The 21,914-nt window shown below is 33.5% G+C and overlaps 4 protein-coding genes across 11 annotated transcripts in view; 2 read left to right on the top strand and 2 right to left on the bottom strand.

The window, feature by feature from the left end:
* Positions 1 to 91: 91 nt before the first annotated feature.
* Positions 92 to 11,879, bottom strand: LOC143901210 (syntaxin-6-like). Of its 6 annotated transcripts, XM_077413301.1 has the most exons (7): positions 11,388 to 11,875; positions 9,387 to 9,601; positions 8,348 to 8,442; positions 7,910 to 7,969; positions 5,757 to 5,989; positions 4,868 to 4,962; positions 92 to 1,183 (listed from the first exon to the last, which is right to left on the bottom strand). In XM_077413301.1, the coding sequence occupies exons 1-7, from the start codon at positions 11,420 to 11,422 to the stop codon at positions 1,107 to 1,109; spliced, it is 810 nt and encodes a 269-aa protein (XP_077269427.1). In that variant the 5' UTR covers positions 11,423 to 11,875; the 3' UTR covers positions 92 to 1,106. The 6 variants fall into 6 exon arrangements, with proteins under 6 accessions (XP_077269427.1, XP_077269425.1, XP_077269428.1 ...); XM_077413299.1 differs by lacking the exon at positions 92 to 1,183 and having other exon boundaries at positions 1,741 to 4,962; positions 11,388 to 11,877; XM_077413302.1 differs by lacking the exons at positions 92 to 1,183; positions 11,388 to 11,875 and adding an exon at positions 11,043 to 11,191 and having other exon boundaries at positions 1,741 to 4,962.
* Positions 11,880 to 13,512: 1,633 nt separating this feature from the next.
* The window catches only part of LOC143901230 (FIGNL1-interacting regulator of recombination and mitosis), a 43,058-nt gene continuing 34,656 nt past the window's right edge, over positions 13,513 to 21,914 (top strand). Inside the window, exon 1 of one of the 2 annotated variants that reach the window (XM_077413346.1) lies at positions 13,513 to 13,771. In XM_077413346.1, the coding sequence (XP_077269472.1) occupies positions 13,668 to 13,771 (104 nt within the window). In that variant the 5' untranslated portion in view covers positions 13,513 to 13,667. The remainder of the gene's footprint in view (positions 13,772 to 21,914) is intronic. The other variant, XM_077413343.1, reaches the window with a different exon arrangement.
* On the bottom strand, positions 14,389 to 18,321 carry LOC143901234 (gamma-soluble NSF attachment protein). Its single transcript, XM_077413354.1, has 8 exons — positions 17,957 to 18,321; positions 17,618 to 17,685; positions 17,297 to 17,381; positions 16,743 to 16,760; positions 16,463 to 16,670; positions 15,832 to 16,080; positions 15,426 to 15,677; positions 14,389 to 15,332 (listed from the first exon to the last, which is right to left on the bottom strand). The coding sequence occupies exons 1-8, from the start codon at positions 18,004 to 18,006 to the stop codon at positions 15,201 to 15,203; spliced, it is 1,062 nt and encodes a 353-aa protein (XP_077269480.1). The 5' UTR covers positions 18,007 to 18,321; the 3' UTR covers positions 14,389 to 15,200.
* On the top strand, positions 19,473 to 20,586 carry Chrac-14 (DNA polymerase epsilon subunit 3 Chrac-14). Of its 2 annotated transcripts, none has more exons than XM_077413357.1 (2): positions 19,473 to 19,759; positions 20,024 to 20,586. In XM_077413357.1, the coding sequence occupies exon 2, from the start codon at positions 20,056 to 20,058 to the stop codon at positions 20,446 to 20,448; it is 393 nt and encodes a 130-aa protein (XP_077269483.1). In that variant the 5' UTR covers positions 19,473 to 19,759; positions 20,024 to 20,055; the 3' UTR covers positions 20,449 to 20,586. The 2 variants fall into 2 exon arrangements, with proteins under 2 accessions (XP_077269483.1, XP_077269482.1); XM_077413356.1 differs by having other exon boundaries at positions 19,476 to 19,759; positions 20,056 to 20,586.

Genomic DNA, 21,914 nt, shown 5'->3' with positions numbered 1-21,914 from the left:
TCTGACTTCGGATTCGTAATCAGCGACCCCAAAAACCCCCGAGTAACAAGTTTCAAGCAAATTCAAAAAGTTTTACTTTGTTTTTTCTACGTTGCGGCTGTAGCCGTCATTCATAGTCAACGGGTTAAAATCCATTTTTATATTAAAATAAAAATAAAATAAAAGATCTATTTTTCCCTGTATATTAGTAGAAAAACACCGAATAAAATATATATACAGTTTAGAGTAATAATCATTCATGTTGCTATGAAATTTGCCTAATCACTCAGATAATCGAGACTAGTTTACGTATAGATTATATTTTTATATAGACAAGATAAACAAAATAAAAAAGAACATTTTTATATGAAAACGTTCTACAGATTAACAGATTGTAATGTTTAAGGACAATAAATATTTTGAAAGTAATTATAAAGGATAACATTATTATCATTAATTATGCATGCTATATAGGAGAATAAATGTTAGGTTGATGTTAAAAAACATTATATATTAATATATATACATATATATATATATATATATATATATATATATATATTTTATCTTTTATCTTTTATCTTTTAACTCAATAATATTACTTTCATATTTCTTGCAGTTATTCACGAAGTTGATTGAAATATTTCATAACTTTATATTATTGGAAGAATAAATTAGGAAGGATAATATATATCTAAATAACATTTAAAAATTTTTAAAACGTTTGATCAACTTCATAAATCGCTACATATTCTTATCTTCCAAACAAAGAAAAAACATATTTAAGGTTAGAGATGTTTTGTTTTAGCGAAGAAACAATTTTAATATATTTTATATATTACATAACATTATAACTATAATATATGATATTAATATATATACTTAATTAGTTTATATAGGCAATTATAGAAAATACTATTGCATTTATTACTGGTGAATGACATTTAAGAGAAGACCATTATAAATTATTATAAATTATTATAACTCTGTATTTATTTCTAATATTCATAAAATTTCACTATCAGTAATAGGTCAAACGGACTTAGATTACGCTTAAAACTACAAAAGAAATCTTTATCATAGGAAAGGAAAAAAAAGGGAAGAAGCTAGAAGAGACGAGAGATGATTCATTTAATTATGAATAAAATGATTAAAAACACCAATATAGCAGTCAACACTCCAATGGCTACCCATTGTCCCCGATCTAAAACAAACGGAAAGTAACATCACATGCGTCACTCGAGATTCTTACGAGATCGATGCGAATCACGAGATTAAATTGCGATTATGTTTTTTATCGAGACATTCGTGATTAACGATAACATCCTGACAAGATAACATCGAAATTCTGGAATTTTGACTTTTTGACATTTATTCTCTTCAAGTTTGCCCGTAAAAAAAAACATGGCAAAACATTCTTTGTTATTTAACTTTAAACCTGGGAAAATTACAGGAATAAAAAAAAAAAATACTATTTTGATGAGATCAATATTTATATAATTACTCACGAAATTATGATCATGTATTAAAATTTCAAAAATTATTTAGGAACATAACATATCACACATCATTATTACACATTATTGCTACTAATTATTATTGCATCTTTAGTATATGTTACTTTAAAAATTTTTTATAAGATTTTTAAAGCATTTGACCAGATACGAATAGATAATTTCGTGAGAAATCAATTAAAAAAAAAAAAAAAAAAAAATGAAGGAAGTAGGAATATTTACAGTTGTTTATAGCTCACAATACAAATTAGTTCTCATGTTTTATTCGTCAATGTATTCTATTTCTTTCTTTTTTCACAATTGGTCGTCGACGAGAAAAAGAGATAACAATAAAACTACATCTTTATTCGATTACATTTACAATCTACGCTCTTCTTTTCAATTCACACAGATATACTAACTGTCTCATGCAACTGCCTTCGCCAACAAAGAGAAATATATAATTTTTATTATGTGTATGCTCTATATGTACTTTAATACATTTTTCTTATACTTCTTTTCAGTTTTGCAAATTTCTTACTCTGATCGTGAAAAAGTTACATTTTTTCACATTCTTTAATTTTAAGATAATCTCTAATAAAATCATTTATACAAGAGTTTTTTGTCTCCTAGAATCTTAATTCTGAAATAAATTCACAATTGTTTCAAAACTTATTTAATTCTTAAATTTCTTTAATTTAAACCTTCAAATTTTGTATTTCCAGATTCTTGAAAGTCTTAAATTCTTCGACTATTTTATATTCACATTTTCTTAAATCTTTAGATTTCGAGCAAAATTTGATTTCTTAAACATTATATACTTCTTTATTCTAAAGTTTTAAAATTTTTGTTTTTTATTTTAATTTTTTACTTTGAAAGTGGGATTCTAATCTTTCAAATTAGCTTCTTTAAATATTTAGATATTTAATTGTTTTTAAATTCATAAATTTTTCAATTATTTTTCAAATTTGTTTTTTTTTTAATTATGTAAAATGTTTATCTTTTACTAAAAAAATTATTTGATTTATTTCTTCAATATTCTCACGGATATATATATATATATATATATATATATATATATATATATATATATAGAACTAAGATAGTTTTCAAGATTATCCTGTATTTTTGCAATGCTTAACCCTAGAATACCACACTGGGTATAGCACACCTACGTTTGTTATTAAAATACCCGCCGTTTCTATATAGTGAAAATCAAAGTGGTAAGGCAAATAAACTTTTGTTCCCCCTCTACGACTCTTCACGCTGCGCAGTCTCATCTGCCGTAGATGTATGACACGCCATTAAAAACAATGTTCAGTGTGCTACCACCCATGTGTGGTGTGAATGCTTTTGCGTCATAGTCAACTTTGTAACGTCTAAACAATATATATTTTTTTAAATAATTATTTTTTATTTCTTTCTGAAAATTACATCCGTTACCTTCAACAAATGATTAATCTTTTTATATAATATAACGTTAAAAAAAAGTAATTTTTTAGAAGCAAATAGCGCTTTTTTGTGAGTCAGAAAATTTCTACTGGGGCTTTTTCTGAAAATAACTTTTGTTTTTAAATGTTAATCGTAATTACAATGATACAGGCGCGTTCTCGACATTCTGGTGTTTAAATTAAAAAAAAAAAAAAAAAAAAAAAAAAAAAAAAAAAAAAAAAAAAAAAAAAGTTATAAAAATATCAACTTTTCGAAAAATTATTGATCATTAAAATTACACTGGGTATTATACACCCAGTGGTGGATTCAAAACTTTTAGGAAGGTGATGTTCTAGGGTTAAGTTTATGTTGAACAACCATACTATTCTGCAACAAATAATTCTACTAACAACAATCCCTCGATCTAACTGGTCCATCCTGATTTTGATACTACACTCACATTTGTCAAAAAAGGGCTCGATATCTTTGGTGATTATAATTATAACAAACTACGTAAACTTATGTAGTAACAGTTAAGATTAATTAGGTCTTGTGTATTGTAATATCTTGATCTCTAAAATTTACATCGGTCGATATAATATATTTATCTAACACGATCTATGCCACAAAATATTACTTGTTTGCATCTAATTAAAGAATCTTATTTTCTTATTTTATATTTTCATGTTTATTTTATTTCTACTTACAACTAGTGCTAATCGTAATTAGTGAAAAAGGCATAACAAAAATGCAAATCGTGATTAATGTCACTGGATGCCAAAACAAAAAAATGTTAATAAAGTAGATTGTTTTTTATTAGTAGATAGATACTATTTATAAAATTAGCCAATAATTTACAAAATTTTTCTAAATTATTTCTGGATATTAGAATTAAAAAAAAGAAAGCTACTCAATTATCTTCAATTATTAAATATTATTTGTTAAAACACTGATTGGCAATTATTATTAGTATTAACTCGTTATTAGCCAGTAATAAGTTAATTACTTACTATAAATTATTAATAAATTAGAGATTTTTAAAATTACAAGGAGTATTTATTAATAAATAACAAAATTATTATTATTAAAATAATTCAATAAACATTTAATTAAAACAAAAATAGAATAAAAAATAGAATAAAAAATGTAATTAATGATACAATAACAAAAAATTATCCTTTTAAAATAATTTAGACATAATTTAGTAAATAATCGTAGAACGAATAATGATATTAGTCCAGATTATATAAAAGCAAATTTTGCACTAATATATTACAATATCTACATTACATATAGGCTATTCATGTGTGCAACATCTCCCTTTCTTCAACGATAAAGTTTTAAACAAATTTAAAACTGTTATTTTTCTAATTTAATAAAAAACTGTTGTCTCTCTTTTAAATTTCTAAATATTTCTCCTAAAAATTCTAAAAATTGTGCTTGTTACATAAAACTCAAATTTGTGCTACAAATATGTAGAATTAAGTATACTCTCCCGATTTTCAATAACCATATTTCCTTCATCTAAACAAATGTTCTAAAGAATAATTGAATTGTTAAAAAACAATTCAATGACGTCAATAAAAAGTACTGTAACTTTTTAAAACCATTGTTTTTGTATCCTCTTTTTAATTATATATATTTTATATTTATATTTATATATATATACGTTTGTATATATTTCAACTTATATATTTAACGATTTATATTTTGCTTGTATTTTTAAAATCATTTAAGATTGAAAATATACCCAAAAATGCAGTTACAATATCTTTTATCGGTAACCTCAAATTGTTTAAGGGCGCAAGACAATTAACACGACAATTAATCGCTGGAACACAGAAAACAATTGGCGATCGTAGTTGACAGGGAGGAGAGAGAGGAGGGTTTGTTATCAGAGACGAGATCAGTGACGCTGGATGTCACCGGGGTAGTAGGGGCGGGAATGTAATTGTTATAGTTACCATTACTCATGTGCAGCACTTTGGCCATCTTCTTCATAGTAGCGTCCAACTTGGAGTCCGTCGTCTCTAACTCATTCCCAAATTCATCCAACATCCTGCAAAAAATTTATTTTGACGCGTCATAATAATGTAATAAGTAATAATTATTATTATTACCAATATTATTATTATAATTAATTATATATAATTATATACAGTGTCCCATAATTCGAGGTCCATACATTAAGAGCATATTATTCAAATCATTTAGAGTTGAAATTGTTTAATAAACGTATGTCTGTAAATGCTTCCTATCAGAACTACAACCATTGAAAGTTGATGTAAATATTTGAAAAAAAGAAAGACATTTAATTTAATTTGTTTATTTACAAATGTATTACAAATATATTTACAAATTCTGTTCAAAATTATCTCCTGCAGATTCAATACAAAATCTTGCCTCGCATAAAAGTGATCTTTGCTTGCTCTACCATGCCAGGAGAATTTCTTATTCCCATTGCTGCATCCATAATTCAATAATTGTAATTCTGTTAGAAAGCATTTACAGACATGTTTATTAAATTTCAACTCTAAATGACATCAATAACATGCCCTTAATGTATGGACCTCAAGTCATGGGACACTTTATATACATATTATTATATTAATTTTATTTATATTAATTACATTATTATAATTATATATATATAAAGAATATATATATATATATATATATATATATATATATATATACACACGAGAAAAACGATCAAAGTCTAAACTACATAATATGTAATTTCTAACATTTCAATTACAAAAAGATGGTCATAATATTGATTTTATAATATTGATGTTCTGTGTATGATCTTTTAAGCAACTGAAGAGAATGATGAAAGAAACATTTGCTTACACAGCTTGTTCATCCAGTTCACTGTTGATTTGCCTGGATACTGTTTTTAATGTACCGACTGTTTCTCCAATCATGTCTAACTGTTCGTCCTGCTGCCTTATCATAGCATTTTGCTGCTGCATCGTATCACTGAGAAACTGTCTGTTTGGACTATCTATTTCGTTTTCTAGCTTGCTGTATTTAGTAGTGCCATGATTGGCCGGCACTCTTGCTGGGCTGTTGTCCAAAAGTGGCTAAAAATAGATAATATATCAAATATCATAATATAATTATCGTAGATTTATAACAAACACATAAAAGTTGTTAAAAAATCAATATAAGGTAAATTTTACTTTACTTATTTATATATACTTTCAGACCGGACATGCACTTATCGCATATCTAATGCTTAAAATTTGATAACTGCTAAGTTATTAATAAAAGAAACACAAATATATGAAATTTATTATAAATCAAATAATAAGCAAGGAATAAAAATTGTTTTCTGCGAATTCTCAGAAGCATGATTTTCTCTCCGATAAATACTAGTTATTGCGAAACTTAGTGAAGCTTGGTAACGAACAATTTGAATACCGTGTATACCATTGTCGTTTGCGAGGGTTGGCAAATCAATTTATTAATTCTACAATTACGTGAACCGTCAAAATAATGCTAATTGATAAGACATGACGAATCACTTCTTTGAGGTTAGAATCACTGAAATGCGTCAACTAATTGAACTAATAGCAAATTGTTCAATACTGACAAAAAATTGAACGCAACACCGACAGATGTCACTGTCACTAAATAAAGCTAAAGATAACTGTGAATTGTGTGTTTATAAACACAATTTAATTTTAACTTTAAAAAATCCACGTTTGTGTCTTAATAAAATTAATTGAATATAATTATTTTAATATATCTTCAAAACACATAAGAAAATTATTATTTTTATTAGTTCAGCGTTAATTTGTGTATAGAGTGAGCATACGAAGAAAAATCTGCAATTCAGAACTATGAATGTAGATTTAAATTAAATCTAATAAAGAAATTCGTATTCGATTCAAATTAAAATGCAAACTTGAATTCAAAAGACTCCAATTCGCGGCGTATGCTAGGATATAGTGTTTTTGTAATAAAAAGATAATAGAAACCTTTTACTTTACCCGTATATATACAGAGGGTGATTTAGAAATACTTGTGCAAACTTTGGGGATGAGTTCTTCACATATAAACAAGAAAAAAATGTATACACATATGTCCGGAAATACCTAGTTTATGAATTATAATCGAAAGATTACTTTTGATAAAAACTGATAGAATATACACATCTACAATGACACATGACCAATGTAATACATCTTTAGTTCAATTGTTTATCTACTTATAATTCATAACAAATGCTCAAAATGTCCTCCACTTGGTTCAATGCACGCATGGACACGTCAAATCATAGACTGTCACAGATCCTTTCAAAGATTCAATGAAGGTTGCAGATGATTTTGCAAGCATCTACGATGCGTTGGTGAAGTGTTTCTTCATTTACAATTTTAGTTACATAATGTAGGGCTTTTAAGGGTCGACAGGAGTAACACTACCGACCTCTGTCGGGTTGCTTAGCTGCGAGTCCGTATTTTATTTATTATAAATTTTTTAAGAGCCACACACAAATACTACGTTTACGCGAGCGTTACTTCTGTAGTAACTTACGATAATTCCTTTGCGTAAACGGGATTTTCCTTCGCGTAAACGAGTGATATATCGTATTATAAGTTACTACAGAAGTAACGCTCGCGTAAACGTAGTAAAAATGGAAAATCCGGCTCTGTACCGCCTTGCGGCTGATCTTACTGATTAAAACGAGCATAAGTTTAATGAGATTCGTTAATTAATTTGGCTAAAATTTGGGAAAAACCTTTTCTAAGCAGCTTTTCAGGCTTGCTTAGAGCTGCAGGCCTGAAATGTAAGGGTGCCATTACATGAAGCGCGGAAACGCGGAAACGCGGAACAGAATAGTAACGTCGATTCGATGAGTCATTTCTCGCTGGGTGCTGTTTATGTTCTTCGACTGTTTTCCGATCGCAACGTCTGTACAACTTAATACTTAGCATGCTAAATAAATAGTTATAATGTGATAATAAAATAACGTAAAGCGAAACGCAATATACACAAACCTGTCTTGCCGTGCTGTCGCGATCCCGGCATCTGCTTAAGTTCAGTTTGTCCTTCATGATCTGCGAAATGTTTAATAAGCGATAGTAGCATTAAGATGATATTAGTTTCGAGCGCTTTTGTGAACGTGTTAATACATGTAACAAAGCATTTGCGTAACTATGAATCGTAATAGCAAATGTAGCGAAATATAATCGCAGTGATTAGGTACAATAAATTATAATGTGTGTTATGTTATTATCTATATATTATAATTATCTTATATATAACTGATAGTGATTATTATATTAATGCATTAAAAGTATTAATGCATTAGAAATTTAATAATCATAGTATAGGGCAATTGATTTCAGTTAATTGCCGAAGTATCTTGAAAAGAATATTTGTCTCTGTATACAGAATTATTATATTAAGTAACAATTAAGTATTTAATTAATTACCTTGACTTCTTCTCGTGCCTGCTCGATGAAGCTCCGTTGAACTGTCAACTCCTTGTTGTCAATCTTGAACTTTGTTGGATTTTTCTCAACAATACGTGCACACGTATTAAGGACGACATAGAAAGACAAAATTCAAATTACAAAATAAATTTAAATCTAATTTTATTAACATTTACATCTGAATTTATATCTAAATTTTCATTTCAAACTGGAATTCATTTAAGGGGGGATTCTGGTTTAGGAGGCTAAAAAAAAGATTTTTATGAATTTTTTTTAATGACAATAATAAGGCAGTTGAGGTTTCTAAACCTTTTACAATATTTAACTGCTTATTTAAAGAGGTAAAAAAAATTTTTATATTGTAAAATAATTGCAAAATGGCGCCGTGGTGTATCTCTAATAAGAGCGCCTCGCCAACAATCTGCGGGAAAGATAGAGAAAAAACTAATTGATCAATCGACTTGATTCAAAGTGCGTTAGCTAAAGAATGAACAACCATTTTATGTGAACCTCAAACTTTGGTAAAAATATTAATTTAAATAATTGTTATTGCACAAAAACGGAGGATATCTTTTTTCAAAAATTTCATATTTTTGTTCAAATGCTAAAAAATTTTGTATTTTACAGTTTTTTAAACATGTTGGTTTACACATAGAATAAAAATATATAAAAATTAATAATCTTTTTCGTTTTTTTGTCTCAGATCAAAATTGCGGGCTACATTTCTCCCGCAGATGTTGGCGAGGCGCTCCGATTAGAGATACACCACGGCGCCATTTTGCAATTATTTTACAATATAAAATTTTTTTTACCTCTTCAAATAAGCAGTTAAATATTGTAAAAGATTTAGAAACCTCAACTGCCTTATTGTCATTAAAAATATTCATAAAAATCTTTTTTTTAGCCTCCTAAACCAGAATCCCCCCTTAAGCGCAAATTTGAAGTCAAATCCAAACTTCAGTACACATCCGTGTTCACGCGGATCAAATTCAAATTTGAGTGTCGTTAAATTGGAACGTTTCAGATTGGAAAAGGATATAGATAGTGTCCTCGAGATCGTCGAGGTCCCATTCAATGGAACGAAGCGCCTTCCGCAGTTCAGTGGTGGTCCAATCGAGTTCATCTGTACGCGAAATCGCTGTGGCCGATCCGCTTAGCGGCATACTGCCGGTCGGCGACGTGATCGCGACATTCTGCAGCTCGCTCCAACGCCCGTACAAGCCGCGATTCTTATTCAACGCCTTGCACACCTCGCTGAAACAATCCGGGCCAATTTAGACTTGCCACCAGCCATGTTTAATAGCCTACATCTAAACAAATTCGCACAAGCATCGTATAAATCAATCAATGATGCGTCCAGTATAAGAAAGATACGCAATTCAAATTTAAATCAACATTCAATCCAAAATCAATTCAAATTTTAAATCGCAATTTAAATTCAAATTATATCTGATCAAACTACTATTTATGCTCAAACACATATACATTTATATTCATCTAAATTCATATATGTACAATATATTTACGTAGAAAGTATGCGAGATATCTCTATATAAATATATTTTTATGCAGTCATACAAGTTAATCCAGATTTCTTTTGATTTTTGCTTAAAGATGATTATTAGACAATTGGAGTTGCCCTTGCAATTCTGTATTATATATTACGTAATTGTATAAAATGAATAACGCGAATTAGTTTAAACGTCCACACAAAATGTAGGGAGGTCCAGGTTCGAATCCTGGCTGGAGTTTTATTTTTCACACAACATATCTTTTATGTATTTGGTATCCTATCCTATACATTCCATATTTCCACATACCATATGTTTCCAATTTTCTTAAGATTGTGTTAGTGTGATTAAATTGATAGGTCAATTTAATTATGTGATAACGTGTTAGGTTTTATTAAGACTGCGTTTTAAAACTGTAAGTAACGGCGTATGGTTTGCTAAAGTGAAGAATTATACGCAAATAATTATTAGGCTACCAAAATCCAGTCCTGACATTCGAATTGGCGTTTCCTCTAAATTGATTCTATATTATAGCAGTCGTGTTTCACTTATTATTATTGAATAACACAATATAATTTAAAACAGAAAAAATATATATATTACGTAATAATGTCTATTAAATTATTGACATCTGTTATTTTTCATGGCGCTATTTTAAATAAACTCTGAATTAAACTTTACGAAAAGAAATTACATTCTTTCGTTCGAAGACTCCGCTGCATTATTATGCTACCTATGAATAGTATGAATAATAATGTTGCGAAGAAATTTTGAGATATTTTCGTTGAGCTGTGTTCAATTTTTAGGAAAAAAAAAAATTATAGACTAGAACTCCTAATATCTCTAATAAAGAAATCGCCATTCCGTTAATAGTTTTTTCCGTCGAAGGAATTACGCCGACAGATCCTGTCGCCAGAAATCTCGTCAACGCGCAACATCGTGTAAAGCCCGGTCTACGTAGGCCGCAGTTCGCAAAACGCAAGCACACGCACAGTCTACATGTCAACCTAACCTCTTTGTTAGATTGACATGTAGACTGTGCGTGTGTCTTGCGTTTTGCGAACTGCGGCCTATGTAGACCGCGGGCTTAACATTTATACGCAGAATCCATCACGCGTATCGGCTGTCACGAGTTCAAGTATTGTTTCTGTTCGGAGCAATATGTGTCAGCTGGAGATAACTACCGCGCTGCGAGGCGTATCGCGGTAAATTCGCCTCTAATCGGGCGATATTACGCCGATACAAATTCTTATCGGCGTCGCCGTTATCGGCGTTTGCAAGCGCTCGCTTTTATCCCGCGCGCTCACTCACGCACGATCACTACCCCCTCCCCCACCGTCCCCCTTTTCTAACCCTCTCCCCAGGAAAAAATCACGGCGTCGACACACAGGGGGGTCTATGCGCACTCGAAACGCGGTCCCCTCTTTCCTTTCTTTTTGTTTTTCTCGTCGTGTTCGCGCGACGCACGTCGCGTGAGAGGTGAGAGGTGAGAGAACAATCGATGCGACACTCGCTCGCGGCGCACTTACTCCTTGACGACAAAGAACGGATTCTCCAGCGTCATTCCTCTATCCGCTCCGTCTTTGAATTTAAAGCCTGGGCCGCGGCCTGTCTCGCCGCGACGGCCGCGCGGCACCCTCGGTGGAAGCGCGTTCGCGCCTCGGCCGCTCGCTCATCGGTGGGACGAGATTCCAAGCGCGATCAGTGGTCCCCCCCGAGGATTTCGGCGCGTTTGTTAAAGTTTGCAGTCACGGGAGCTGCAGCCGCGCAGCAAACCCGTCTTCGTCTGGTGGTCTACAATACGGCGGGAGTGCGCGGCACTGCGCGTACGGACTACGGACGGTGTCGTGAGAGCGCGATCTCGGCTCGGATCTCGGTGTGCCTCCACCCCCTCCCGCTAGCTCCTGCTCGCACTAGCAGCGTAGCGTTGCCGTGATGTGACGTGCGTGACGTCTGCTCTGCGTCTCACTGCGTCTGCTCCGGCGTCGCGCACAGCGCACTGAGCGGCGCACTGAGCGCACACTACTATTTATCGACTCATCCTCGCGGACGTGCGCGCCCTGTCGTGGCGCGTCACGGCACGACGCCGCGCGACGTTCGCTACGCTGCGCTCATGAAGTAGTTCATGGCTGCGCTAATCGCCGCGATATTGATTCGCTGCACGAACATGTCGCGCGGCAACCAAATAACGATAGTTGGCAAACAAATTAAAAATTATTTATAATTATCTTTTCCAATTGTTTGGAAGTTATTTGGAGGGGAAAAATATTGTATGGTTTGCCAAACTTTTTAAAATTTGGAAAACGACGCGAGATCTTGTCGGAAATGACGTAATAAAATGAAACGTTTTGATTGGATAACTCATGACGCGGCGTCGTGACGCGACGCGCGACACACATATAGTGAGAACGCAGCATTAGGCTGAGTTTCCACTGAGCGCGTCACGCATCCCGTTATCCGTCGCGACCAATCAAAACATCTTATTTTATTACATTATTTGTAATGGGATGTTTAAATTGGTTAAACGACAGGTGACGCGACGCGTGACGCGCAAATTGGAAACAGCCTAACGTCAATAAGGGCTCATGCACAATGTTGACAGGTGGCGGCGTCGTCACTTGTGAAATGATCAATTTGTAAATTTTTTAATAAAGATGCAATAAATCGTTAGAGCAACGCGTAGCAATTAAGGGGATGCTGGAGCCGTAGCCGAACTCGATCGGCGTCGGTAAAGAAGACCGGCAAACGCTATATCTGTCCTTGTATACGAGAGCGTTATGGAGGATTCACATTGCGTTCGATCACGTCCGATGTTCGACGTACGACGATCCGACATCCAATAACAGAATTTATTATTAGAGATAAAAATTTCCTATTGGATGTCGGATCGTCGTACGTCGAACATCGGACGCAGTGTGAATTCTCCATTACTTTTGTAGTAACTTACGATAATTCCTTCGCGTAAACGGGATTTTGTATTAACTTACGATAATTTACTCCGCGTAAACGGGTAAATTATCGTAAGTTAATACAGAAGTAACGCTTGCGTAAACGTAGTATGAGGGAGCAATTAGGGAGCAATCGTTTGAGCTATAATTCATTAAAAAATATGAACTTCCAGCGCCAAAACTTATTTCCGGTGACGGCTCCAGCATCACATATGTATGTACCTAAAGGTAAAATTTCATGGGCAGTAAAAAGCAGCAGCAGATCGTACTGATTGGCTATAAAATAGAGAAGTTCTCGAGTTCCTAGAACTTCTCTATTTTGTAGTCAATCAGTACGATCTGCTGCTACTTTTCACTGCCCATGAAATTTCACCTTTAGATCAATATTACCGACCTTGTCCAGCTTTACATGGGGTGCGTTCCTTTTGGGCGTTCACGCGCTGTAAGCATCGCTCTATCTTCGTTTGATATTCGATGTGCAACGAAGATAGAATGAAGGTGAAATTTCATGGGCAGTGAAAAGCAGCAGCAGCAGATTGTACTGATTGGCTATAAAATAGAGAAGTTCTCCAGTTCCTAGAACTTCTCTATTGAAGATGAAAATAGAGAAGTTCTAGGAACTGGAGAACTTCTCTATTTTTTATCCAATCAGAAAAATCTGCTGCTGCTTTTCACTGCCCATGAAATTTCACCTTAATGCTTATAGCTTACAGCGCGTGAGCGCCCAAAAGGAACACAACTGCAGTCACGCGCGCCACTTTAGTTCGGTTTAAAATTCATACGGAACCGAAACAGACGGAACGTATCGCGAATTCGAATTCGGTACTCGTAGTGCAGTGTGATTTGATTTATTGTGGGTTCATGAATTTCGCGAAGAATTCATCGTCGTCCCAACTGATCCAAGGCCAATTTCCGCGTAAGTCTGCCTGCCTGGGCCTGCCATTGTGTAATTCGAGAACTTCCCGGTGAGTATCCCTTAACTACGAATATGCCATTTTCACCTGCGCTTTCCGTACCTCTTCTTTCAGTTTTTCTCTCCTTTCTTCCATTTCCCACTCTATTTAATTAATTATACTTTGCTCGTATTTAAAACAGAACGTAATGTGCCATAAGAAAAATGGACATGCGCGCAACTGACAAACATAACCTATTTGAGTCTAACCCCCCCGTCATGTAACGATCGATGACGTGATTGACGTGTAGCTCTGCTATCGCGAATGATTGGTAACGGAAAGGTCCTGGGTCCTGGGTTCGACCCCGGCCCTGCCTTCATCTTACATTTTTCCTCGTTTCAGAACCAATGTCCTCCGTTATGGGGTTGACGATTAAGGGGAAGGTTAAGGGTTAAAGATCCGCAAGGATTAATAATCTGAAGAGCTTAAAAGAAAAAAGAGTAAAAAGAATTTTAAAACTAGAGCAACTGTGTTGTATTGTACAAAGGAGAAGCAGAAGACACCTTAATTTTCTTCATCCGAAGGATAAGCTAAAAAAAGTCACGTAACGAGTCAACTTTCACAAAAACTGGCTTTTTTGAGAGGAATTTTTTCATCAGGGACTGTAGGTTACAAGTAAAACAGCAATGTTTTGGGATATATATATATTTTTTCTTAAACTCTCGTAATCATAACAGTTCAGTATAACGATCTCGCTAGGATGGTGCTGTAAAATTAAATATTTCTGTTTTTGTTGAGGAATGTCTTGTCTTCCAATTAAAGTATATACAATGTTAGCTAATTAATTAAAAATATGGAAATCCTTGAGGCTTGCTGAAGGATATATACACACACGCATTTACCTATGTAAAGATAAAAATAAAATGCAGACGTCCTTTATGTTTGCGACGTCACTATATACAGGATGTCATCAACAAACCAAATTATCAAGATGTTCATTTCCTTTGTTTGTGATGATTGTGAAAAAGGTTTATTTCAGACGTAATTTGTAAATAGATTTGTATAGATGATTATTTTTACTGTCACAATCAAGGAAGATAATTAAATGTTTCTCTTTCAGCTGATAATACACTATATAATGTCTTTTCAACAAAAATATATTCTCTCCACGTGGCATTTTTAAGGTTTTTATATTAAATCTTGGAACTTTTGCAAGAATTCTCTACAGAGAGAGAAAGTTAATAAGTGAATTTTTTAAACTGACTGATATATCAATATTAAATGGAAATTTAAAATAAAAATAAAAAACATAGATTGTTATCCTTTTTTCACATTTTCACATTTCATTCTAATAATTCTGTGAGTCAAGAGTTAAGCTGAAAGATAAATTCTCTTGAAGCGAATAATGTGCTTTCGACGAAACGCTCAATATACATGCAAGCGTTACACGGTTAAAAGTTTATAAGCAATATAGCAGGGTTTTTTTTACATGTAAAGACGATTAGCATAGGCCTTCCTCGTAGTCATCATCTTCTTTCCGCTTCTGTGTCGGTTTCGGCGGTGGTGCAACTTCCGACTTCTTCTCAACCATCTTTTCTGTTGATTGGCTAGTTTCACTGACTTCGTTCTTCGTCTACAAAATCAACAAACCATCGTTATTGTATGCCCGACGAAATGATGAAATATCTATAGTAAAATAGTGGATAGTGATAAAACGTAAACTTACGTGGTTAACTTCCGCTTCGACGGTAGCCTGTCCAGCGACCTTGGACGCATTGGGAGAAACATAGGATTCCGCGGCGTTGGCTCTTACACCAGCAGGTGGAATAGCGTATTCTTGTTGTGGTAAAGGTAAACCTCGTGCTAGCTTGGCGTATTCCACGTCCATGTGCTTGATAAAGGGACTATTAAGGGCCGCCCGAGCTGCATCCGCGTCCTCGTTATCATATGCCTGCAGCAGTATCTCCAACGTTTGCACCTGTAATAATCAATAAATCGCAATTATCTACGTAATTAGCAAGTTTTCGATTGCCAAACAACTTTTTGCTGAGTAATATTAAGAAAATTTTACTAAATACTATTTACTAAAATTCCTTTTTGTACACTTAAATTGATTATTTTTTCTCACGTACTTCGGGGGCATCGCAGAAGTTACCCCATTCTTTGAAGGCCTTCTCGGCCGCAACTTGATCACCTCGCGCCAATTGCACCAATACCAATGCCACAGTGAGCCTTCCAAGCGACTGATAATATTTGATATCCTGATACATGCCAATCTCGCGACGTATTGCGTCCGCCGCCTCGTCATACATCTGGAGTTTCACCAGCAGTCTTGCAGCTTTACTCATATATTCTGCCGCATGTCGTGGACTGTCCTCGCCCTACGGACATATCTTCTTTTAGGATTTCTTTAACTATGTATTTGGATGTGATTATTTAATTTTTAACGTTTTCAAAATTCTTGAACTTCTTCAAATTTTATCATACGAACTTGGGCTGCGTTCGGGGAGCGCACTATCATCGCTATCGTTTATATTGCGTCATTCTATCCTTGTTTTACATCTAGTAAGTGATAAAGATTGACGCAATAACGCTAATAGTAAGTTCCCTGAATGTAGGTACCCTTAATCATACAAATATACATACAGATATACATACGTATATATTTGTATGATCAAGTCTCAGACAACCTTCCTTTTCTCTCTTCAAATTAAATTTTTGTAATAATTTGTTTGACTTATGACATAAAACGGCAGGGCCTACCATGATTATATCAGCCGCACGTTTAAACAGCTCCAGAGCTTGCTGTGGCTGTGTAGCTTCCAGCATCTTGGCTGCCTTGTCGAGAGCAGTTACGCCTGATTCGGGGGAGCCGTGCTGCTGGAAAAGGCTACAGGCACTGTGAGCTAGTTTTGATATCTCTGACAAATCACCCATTTCCTTGCAAATGACCAGAGCTTGCTCGATGCTCCTGAAAACATTACATTCTTATATTATCGCAATACGTGATAAAATCTAAATACTGTATATACATGATACGTACTTTGCTGCATGGAACCATCTATCTCGCATTAAATTGTAGACTTAAGGGAAATATATGAGAATGTGTGAAATTTTACTTTAAGAAACTTAAAGAAAAAATATAATTAGCACCAAAAAGTTAAATCGATTATTGATTTAAGTATGTTAAATTTACTGTTCCAATGAAAAACTGTGTTTCAAGACCAGCAAATAATCGGCATGCAGCATGAGTAGAGAAAAAAGTATATAAATTCACACACAAAAATATTAAACTACAAAGATCTGGCTCAACCCCGAAGATGGCATATCTCTATTTTACTTGTAAGAATCATTTATCGGTCAAAGTTTTATTATTAAATATAATTAGGTTTACACACACACATAAAGGAAAATTTGTTTCGTGTCTTTTAAATATCTTTATGAAAATAGCTTGTCATTAAAATAATGATAAAACAAGATACACATAAATGAATTCTTTAGTGAACCTAACATATTATTAAAGATATATTTGCACAACACCTGGAACGGAAAATCTGAAATTATCGTTCTTTATATCATTATTATATCAAAGGATACGCTTTGGTTTGCTTGTAACAGTCGGCTGCCTTTACTAAACAATCTTTACACTGCGCATATGACTTGGCTATTCGAAAGCATGTTGCTAAAGAAAAAATTAAGAAAGTTTAATTCTGTTAAGTCTTCGCAAAGTTTTTATGCAATTAATTTCTTAATTTTCAAACAACTATAATTTCTAACTCATGTCAGATTGTAAGTAGATACTACATTTAATATATTTGGATCAGCTAATTTCTTTAAACTTAACTGATGAAACATTTGGCTTCCTATTTATATACTATATTCAATTATTTTATTATCATAGTCTTATATTTTTCTTACCTGCGTGTGAGTACTCGTCAGCCGCTACCTCGTAATCGGGCCGCCACTTCAAGAAAGTAAGTTTCAAGCTAGAAGAGACAAAGATTTATTCGACACTGTAGCTAGCCTATAAATAATATACGATTTTGGAAAACTTACAAAGTTACAAGTTTGAAGAAGAAATTGTTAAAATTAGTTCGTGCGCGTGAGCTCGTTTCGTTGGCTCTAATTCTAATGCTAGAATTTATATACCGTGTGACAAAACAAAATTTAACAAGAGGAACATTTTGACTATCCAAAAACATCTGAACGATCCGGCAATGTCAAAAAGAAATCTGGGAGGACGAGAGGAGTGCTTACGCTTTTTCAGCCTGACGTATGTGTTCGTTCGCCTCCTCGATTTTTGACATTTTTCTCCGAATGATGTCTTCGTTCGAGCACGACGACGACGAAGTTATGTCAGTTTGATGCCCGAAATTGCGTCGTCAGTCCTGAAAGGTACTCGCCTCTCGTCAAGGCACTGCGCCCGCATACAAACGCTGAGACTGGCCGAGACAATCTTTACGCCTCGCCGTTCATCAAGCCGAGTGTTCTTGAGATCGCGAAGCGCACGAATAATTATGTCGATTATCGATGAGCGCGACTTAACCTAGCCCTAGCCCTAGCCTAAGTTAGGCTGCCTAACCCTAACCTAGAGAGCCCACTGAAATAATAATGGGTCTGTTTATTTTAGCTGCACTAACTGACCTGGGCTGAACGCTGAACTGGTGCAATAAGTTAGAGTGATGGAGGATTCACATTGCGTCCGATGTTCGACGTACGACGATCCGACATCCAATAGGAAATTTTTGTCTCTAATAATGGAGGATTCACACTGCGTCCGATGTTCGACGTACGACGATCCGACAACCAATAACAGAATTTATTATTAGAGACAAAAATTTCCTATTGGATGTCGGATCGTCGTACGTCGAACATCGGACGCAGTGTGAATCCTCCATAATAAATTCTGTTATTGGATGTCGGATCGTCGTACGTCGAACATCGGACGTGATCGGACGCAATGTGAATCCTCCGTGAGACAAATTGTATAATGGAGGATTCACACTGCGTCCGATGTTCGTCGTACGTCGAACATCGGACGTGATCGGACGCAATGTGAATCCTCCATAATATACATTTCACTCTAACTTATGCTGCGTTCCCACTATACGCGTCACGCGTCGCGTCACGACGCCGCGTCATGAGTTATCCAATCAAAACGTTTTATTTTATGACGTCATTTCCGACGCAAGATCTTGTCGGTATTACGGACGTCGGTAATGTCAACATTTCTAATCCTGTTTTCTATGTCATATATCTATATCTGTTCTTGTCTAACGAGAGGCATTTGTCCTTGTTTCGATTGCTGCGCCATCTCTCGCTACACGCAATGTCAACCTGAATGTGCTTTTGCACATATAAAAGTTTATTTCAACAAATCTTTTTTTCTAGGCTTTCAATCTTAGATCTAATTGCACGATATTGTTCTTAAATGTTGTCCCTAGGTTGTCATGCCGGTCTAATTTTGTGGATATTTATTGTGGAATTTTTGTACAAAGCAAATATTGTCACGTATACCAAAATTAACAAAATTAACAAAAGCATTAATTTTATCTCGTTTTTGATATAACCTCGACCACCATGACCTAGATTTTGATGCGTACTTTAATTCTAGACAAGAATTTTGCATTTCTATAAAGCCAATTAAAAGATTAGTGCTAAGAAAAAAAGCCGGTATTACAGACGGCTTTAGGATCCCCTTAAAACACCTATTGTAGACGGGCACTTATATACATTTAGTCAAAAGGTTTATGCCTGTATGCCATCTTAATTCCCATATTTCAATGGGCCGCGTCGTGGTTTTTGTTTGAATTTCGAACGTTCAGTTGCATTCGGTTATCGATAAAAATGTAATTATTCTGATTTACCGATACATTCGTGAATTTTCAAATGTTTGCTACGAGATTTCAATTCACTATTGATTCCTATCACGTTTAAAAACGACGAGGAAGTTTATTTCTTGTGCAGACTGTAATTGTCACAAACTTGCTGGCGGGAAAGACCTAACCTCACCGCGTTGTCGATTTTGATAGATAAGCTTCAACACGTTTTCAGAGTAAGGTAATAACAATTTCCCTTATTATTTCTGTTATCTCTTCCTTATATTTTTTGTGCGTTATTGTGTAACTTGTGCGCTGCAACGAACTACTTGCCAAAGATAATTTTAATAAGTCTTACATTATTTATGAAAGTTATGTATACATTATAAGTGCTATCATACACATTAATTATATTTTAGTAATTTTTATAATAAGTTTGAATATAATATACGTTATAATATAAGAATCGTAGAATTACAATATCTTATATTGTTCCATTTATAAGAATTAAAAAAAAAAAAAACAAACGTCAATTAGATGGCTGAGCGATTAGAAGATCTGAACCTGCCCAATGCAGTTGTGACCAGAATCATCAAGGAAGCTCTACCGGATGGGGTAACAGTTGGAAAAGACGCCAGAACTGCAGTAGCAAAGGCTGCGTCCATCTTCATACTCTATCTTACGTCGTCTGCCAATATAGTAGCTAAGAAAGGCAATCGTAAAACGATCAGTGGACTGGACGTGATACAAGCAATGATAGACATCGAGTTTGATCAGTTTGTCGATCCACTACAAGAATCTCTAGAAAACTTTAAAAAGATTCAGAAGGAAAAAAAGGATGCGACGTCGAAGAAAAAGCAACAGAAGAAAGATGATGATGATGTAAATGGCGAAGATGAGGAAGCAGGAAGAGAAATTGTAGTTTTCTAAGAAGTGAGCTTGTCTTATATTGTTCTTAAGTCAATATAATAGTTTATAATAATAATGATTTAATATTTTAGTTTATAATATAAAAATGCTCAAGTGGGAATAATAAAAAAATATACACTTTGAAGCCAGTAAATAAAAGATTAATATTTATTTTAATTACATTTCTGTAATAATAATAGATTACATATAGAATGGTATTGTTTTTAATCATATTCATTATTTCTTAATAATTTTAAAATATTTATAGCACTATAAACGATGTGGTCTATGTTTCTCATGCAAAACAGAGAATTAGATTATTTATTTAAAAATTGGAGAGAAGAAAAATCGCATAAATCCATAAATAAAAGTTTTATTATGTTATTTAATAAGAATCTCTTTCACTATCAAATGACAACGCTAATGTTTAGATAAGAAAGTAAAATTCAAATTATATTGATTCGCATAGAAACGATTGTATATCAAAATTTCATTGTAAAAATTATTTTTTTATAAAAACTTGCTGATGTTTTCACGTTTAATTATCAACAAATTTTATGTTTCTCTAGCTCTTTCTCCCACTATCTTTTTCTCTCAGATGTGCTTGTATATTCTCGTATATTCTGTAATTTATAAAGATAGGTATGTCCGCGATTGATTTAGTTATAATATTTATATTTTATATAATGTGTGTAGGTATATTAAGGATATAAAATATACCCAGTTTTTTCAAGTTTCTTTGAACATTTCACACCTTTTTAATTTCACTTTGGTGGTATCTTCAATTAATACTGAGTGAAATCTATCTAAAGTCAGTTGCCTATCACATTTGATATATATTATAATAACTTTATTATAATATTATAATAATATTATAATAAAGTTTATATATATTTTATACTATGCGTAATAAAAGTTCCGGAACGATCAATTATCTCAGAAAATATTGATTTATTGGAAAAATAAAATATTTTAGATAAAAGTTGGACTCAAAGAGAGTCAATAGACGATCTAATTAGATTTTGGGTCCAGGGCCCGTGTTGGGCCCAGTAGAGCTCAAGTTAAATTTTTTAAATGGAAACCTTTATTTTTCATTATATTATCCTTTTCTCCTTGAATTAATTTGAACAACTTTTGTTTGAAGCATTTTTTTATTTGCTTAATACTTTTTGAAATATTTTTTTTCAAGGAAAGCTTGGTAACTTCTACAATATTTGTACTATTGTACTATAGTACCTATTGCAACAGAATATTCTTGAGATCAAATCAAGTCAAAAAGTCCTGTATCACTTTTCTCTCCGGCAAATAATTATCGAGATATCATGAGCTAAATATTGTAAAAGTTACAAAGTTTTCCTTGACTCTCAAAAAGTATTAGGCAAATAAAAAAATGTTTTAAACAAAAGTTGTTTAAGTTCAAATTAATTCAAGGAGAAAAGGATAATACAATAAAAAATAAAGGTTTTTATTTAAAAAATTAATTTAAC

Source organism: Temnothorax americanus, unplaced genomic scaffold (assembly GCF_048541705.1).
Source record: "Temnothorax americanus isolate GAGA-0224 unplaced genomic scaffold, ASM4854170v1 Scaffold32, whole genome shotgun sequence".
NCBI lineage: Eukaryota > Metazoa > Arthropoda > Insecta > Hymenoptera > Formicidae > Temnothorax > Temnothorax americanus.
Note: the sequence above shows the minus strand (reverse complement) of the source record. Positions and strands in the feature narration are given on the sequence as shown.

Bases quoted from the DNA above. Each gene is read 5' to 3' on its own strand.
- Chrac-14 (XM_077413357.1), top strand. From the start codon at position 20,056: ATGGCTGAGCGATTAGAAGATCTGAACCTGCCCAATGCAGTTGTGACC.
- LOC143901210 (XM_077413299.1), bottom strand. From the start codon at position 11,422: ATGACGCTGGAGAATCCGTTCTTTGTCGTCAAGGA. The intron at 8,443-9,386 runs ATATCCTTTTCC...ATACGTGTGCAC, and splicing joins CGATCTCGAGGACACTATCT to GTATTGTTGAGAAAAATCCA. The intron at 7,970-8,347 runs GTAATTAATTAA...AACATTTCGCAG, and splicing joins AGGCACGAGAAGAAGTCAAG to ATCATGAAGGACAAACTGAA.
- LOC143901234 (XM_077413354.1), bottom strand. From the start codon at position 18,006: ATGTCAAAAATCGAGGAGGCGAACGAACACATACGTCAGGCTGAAAAA. The intron at 16,081-16,462 runs GTAGGCCCTGCC...ATATGTCCGTAG, and splicing joins GTGCGGCTGATATAATCATG to GGCGAGGACAGTCCACGACA. The intron at 15,333-15,425 runs GTAAGTTTACGT...TTGATTTTGTAG, and splicing joins TCGAAGCGGAAGTTAACCAC to ACGAAGAACGAAGTCAGTGA.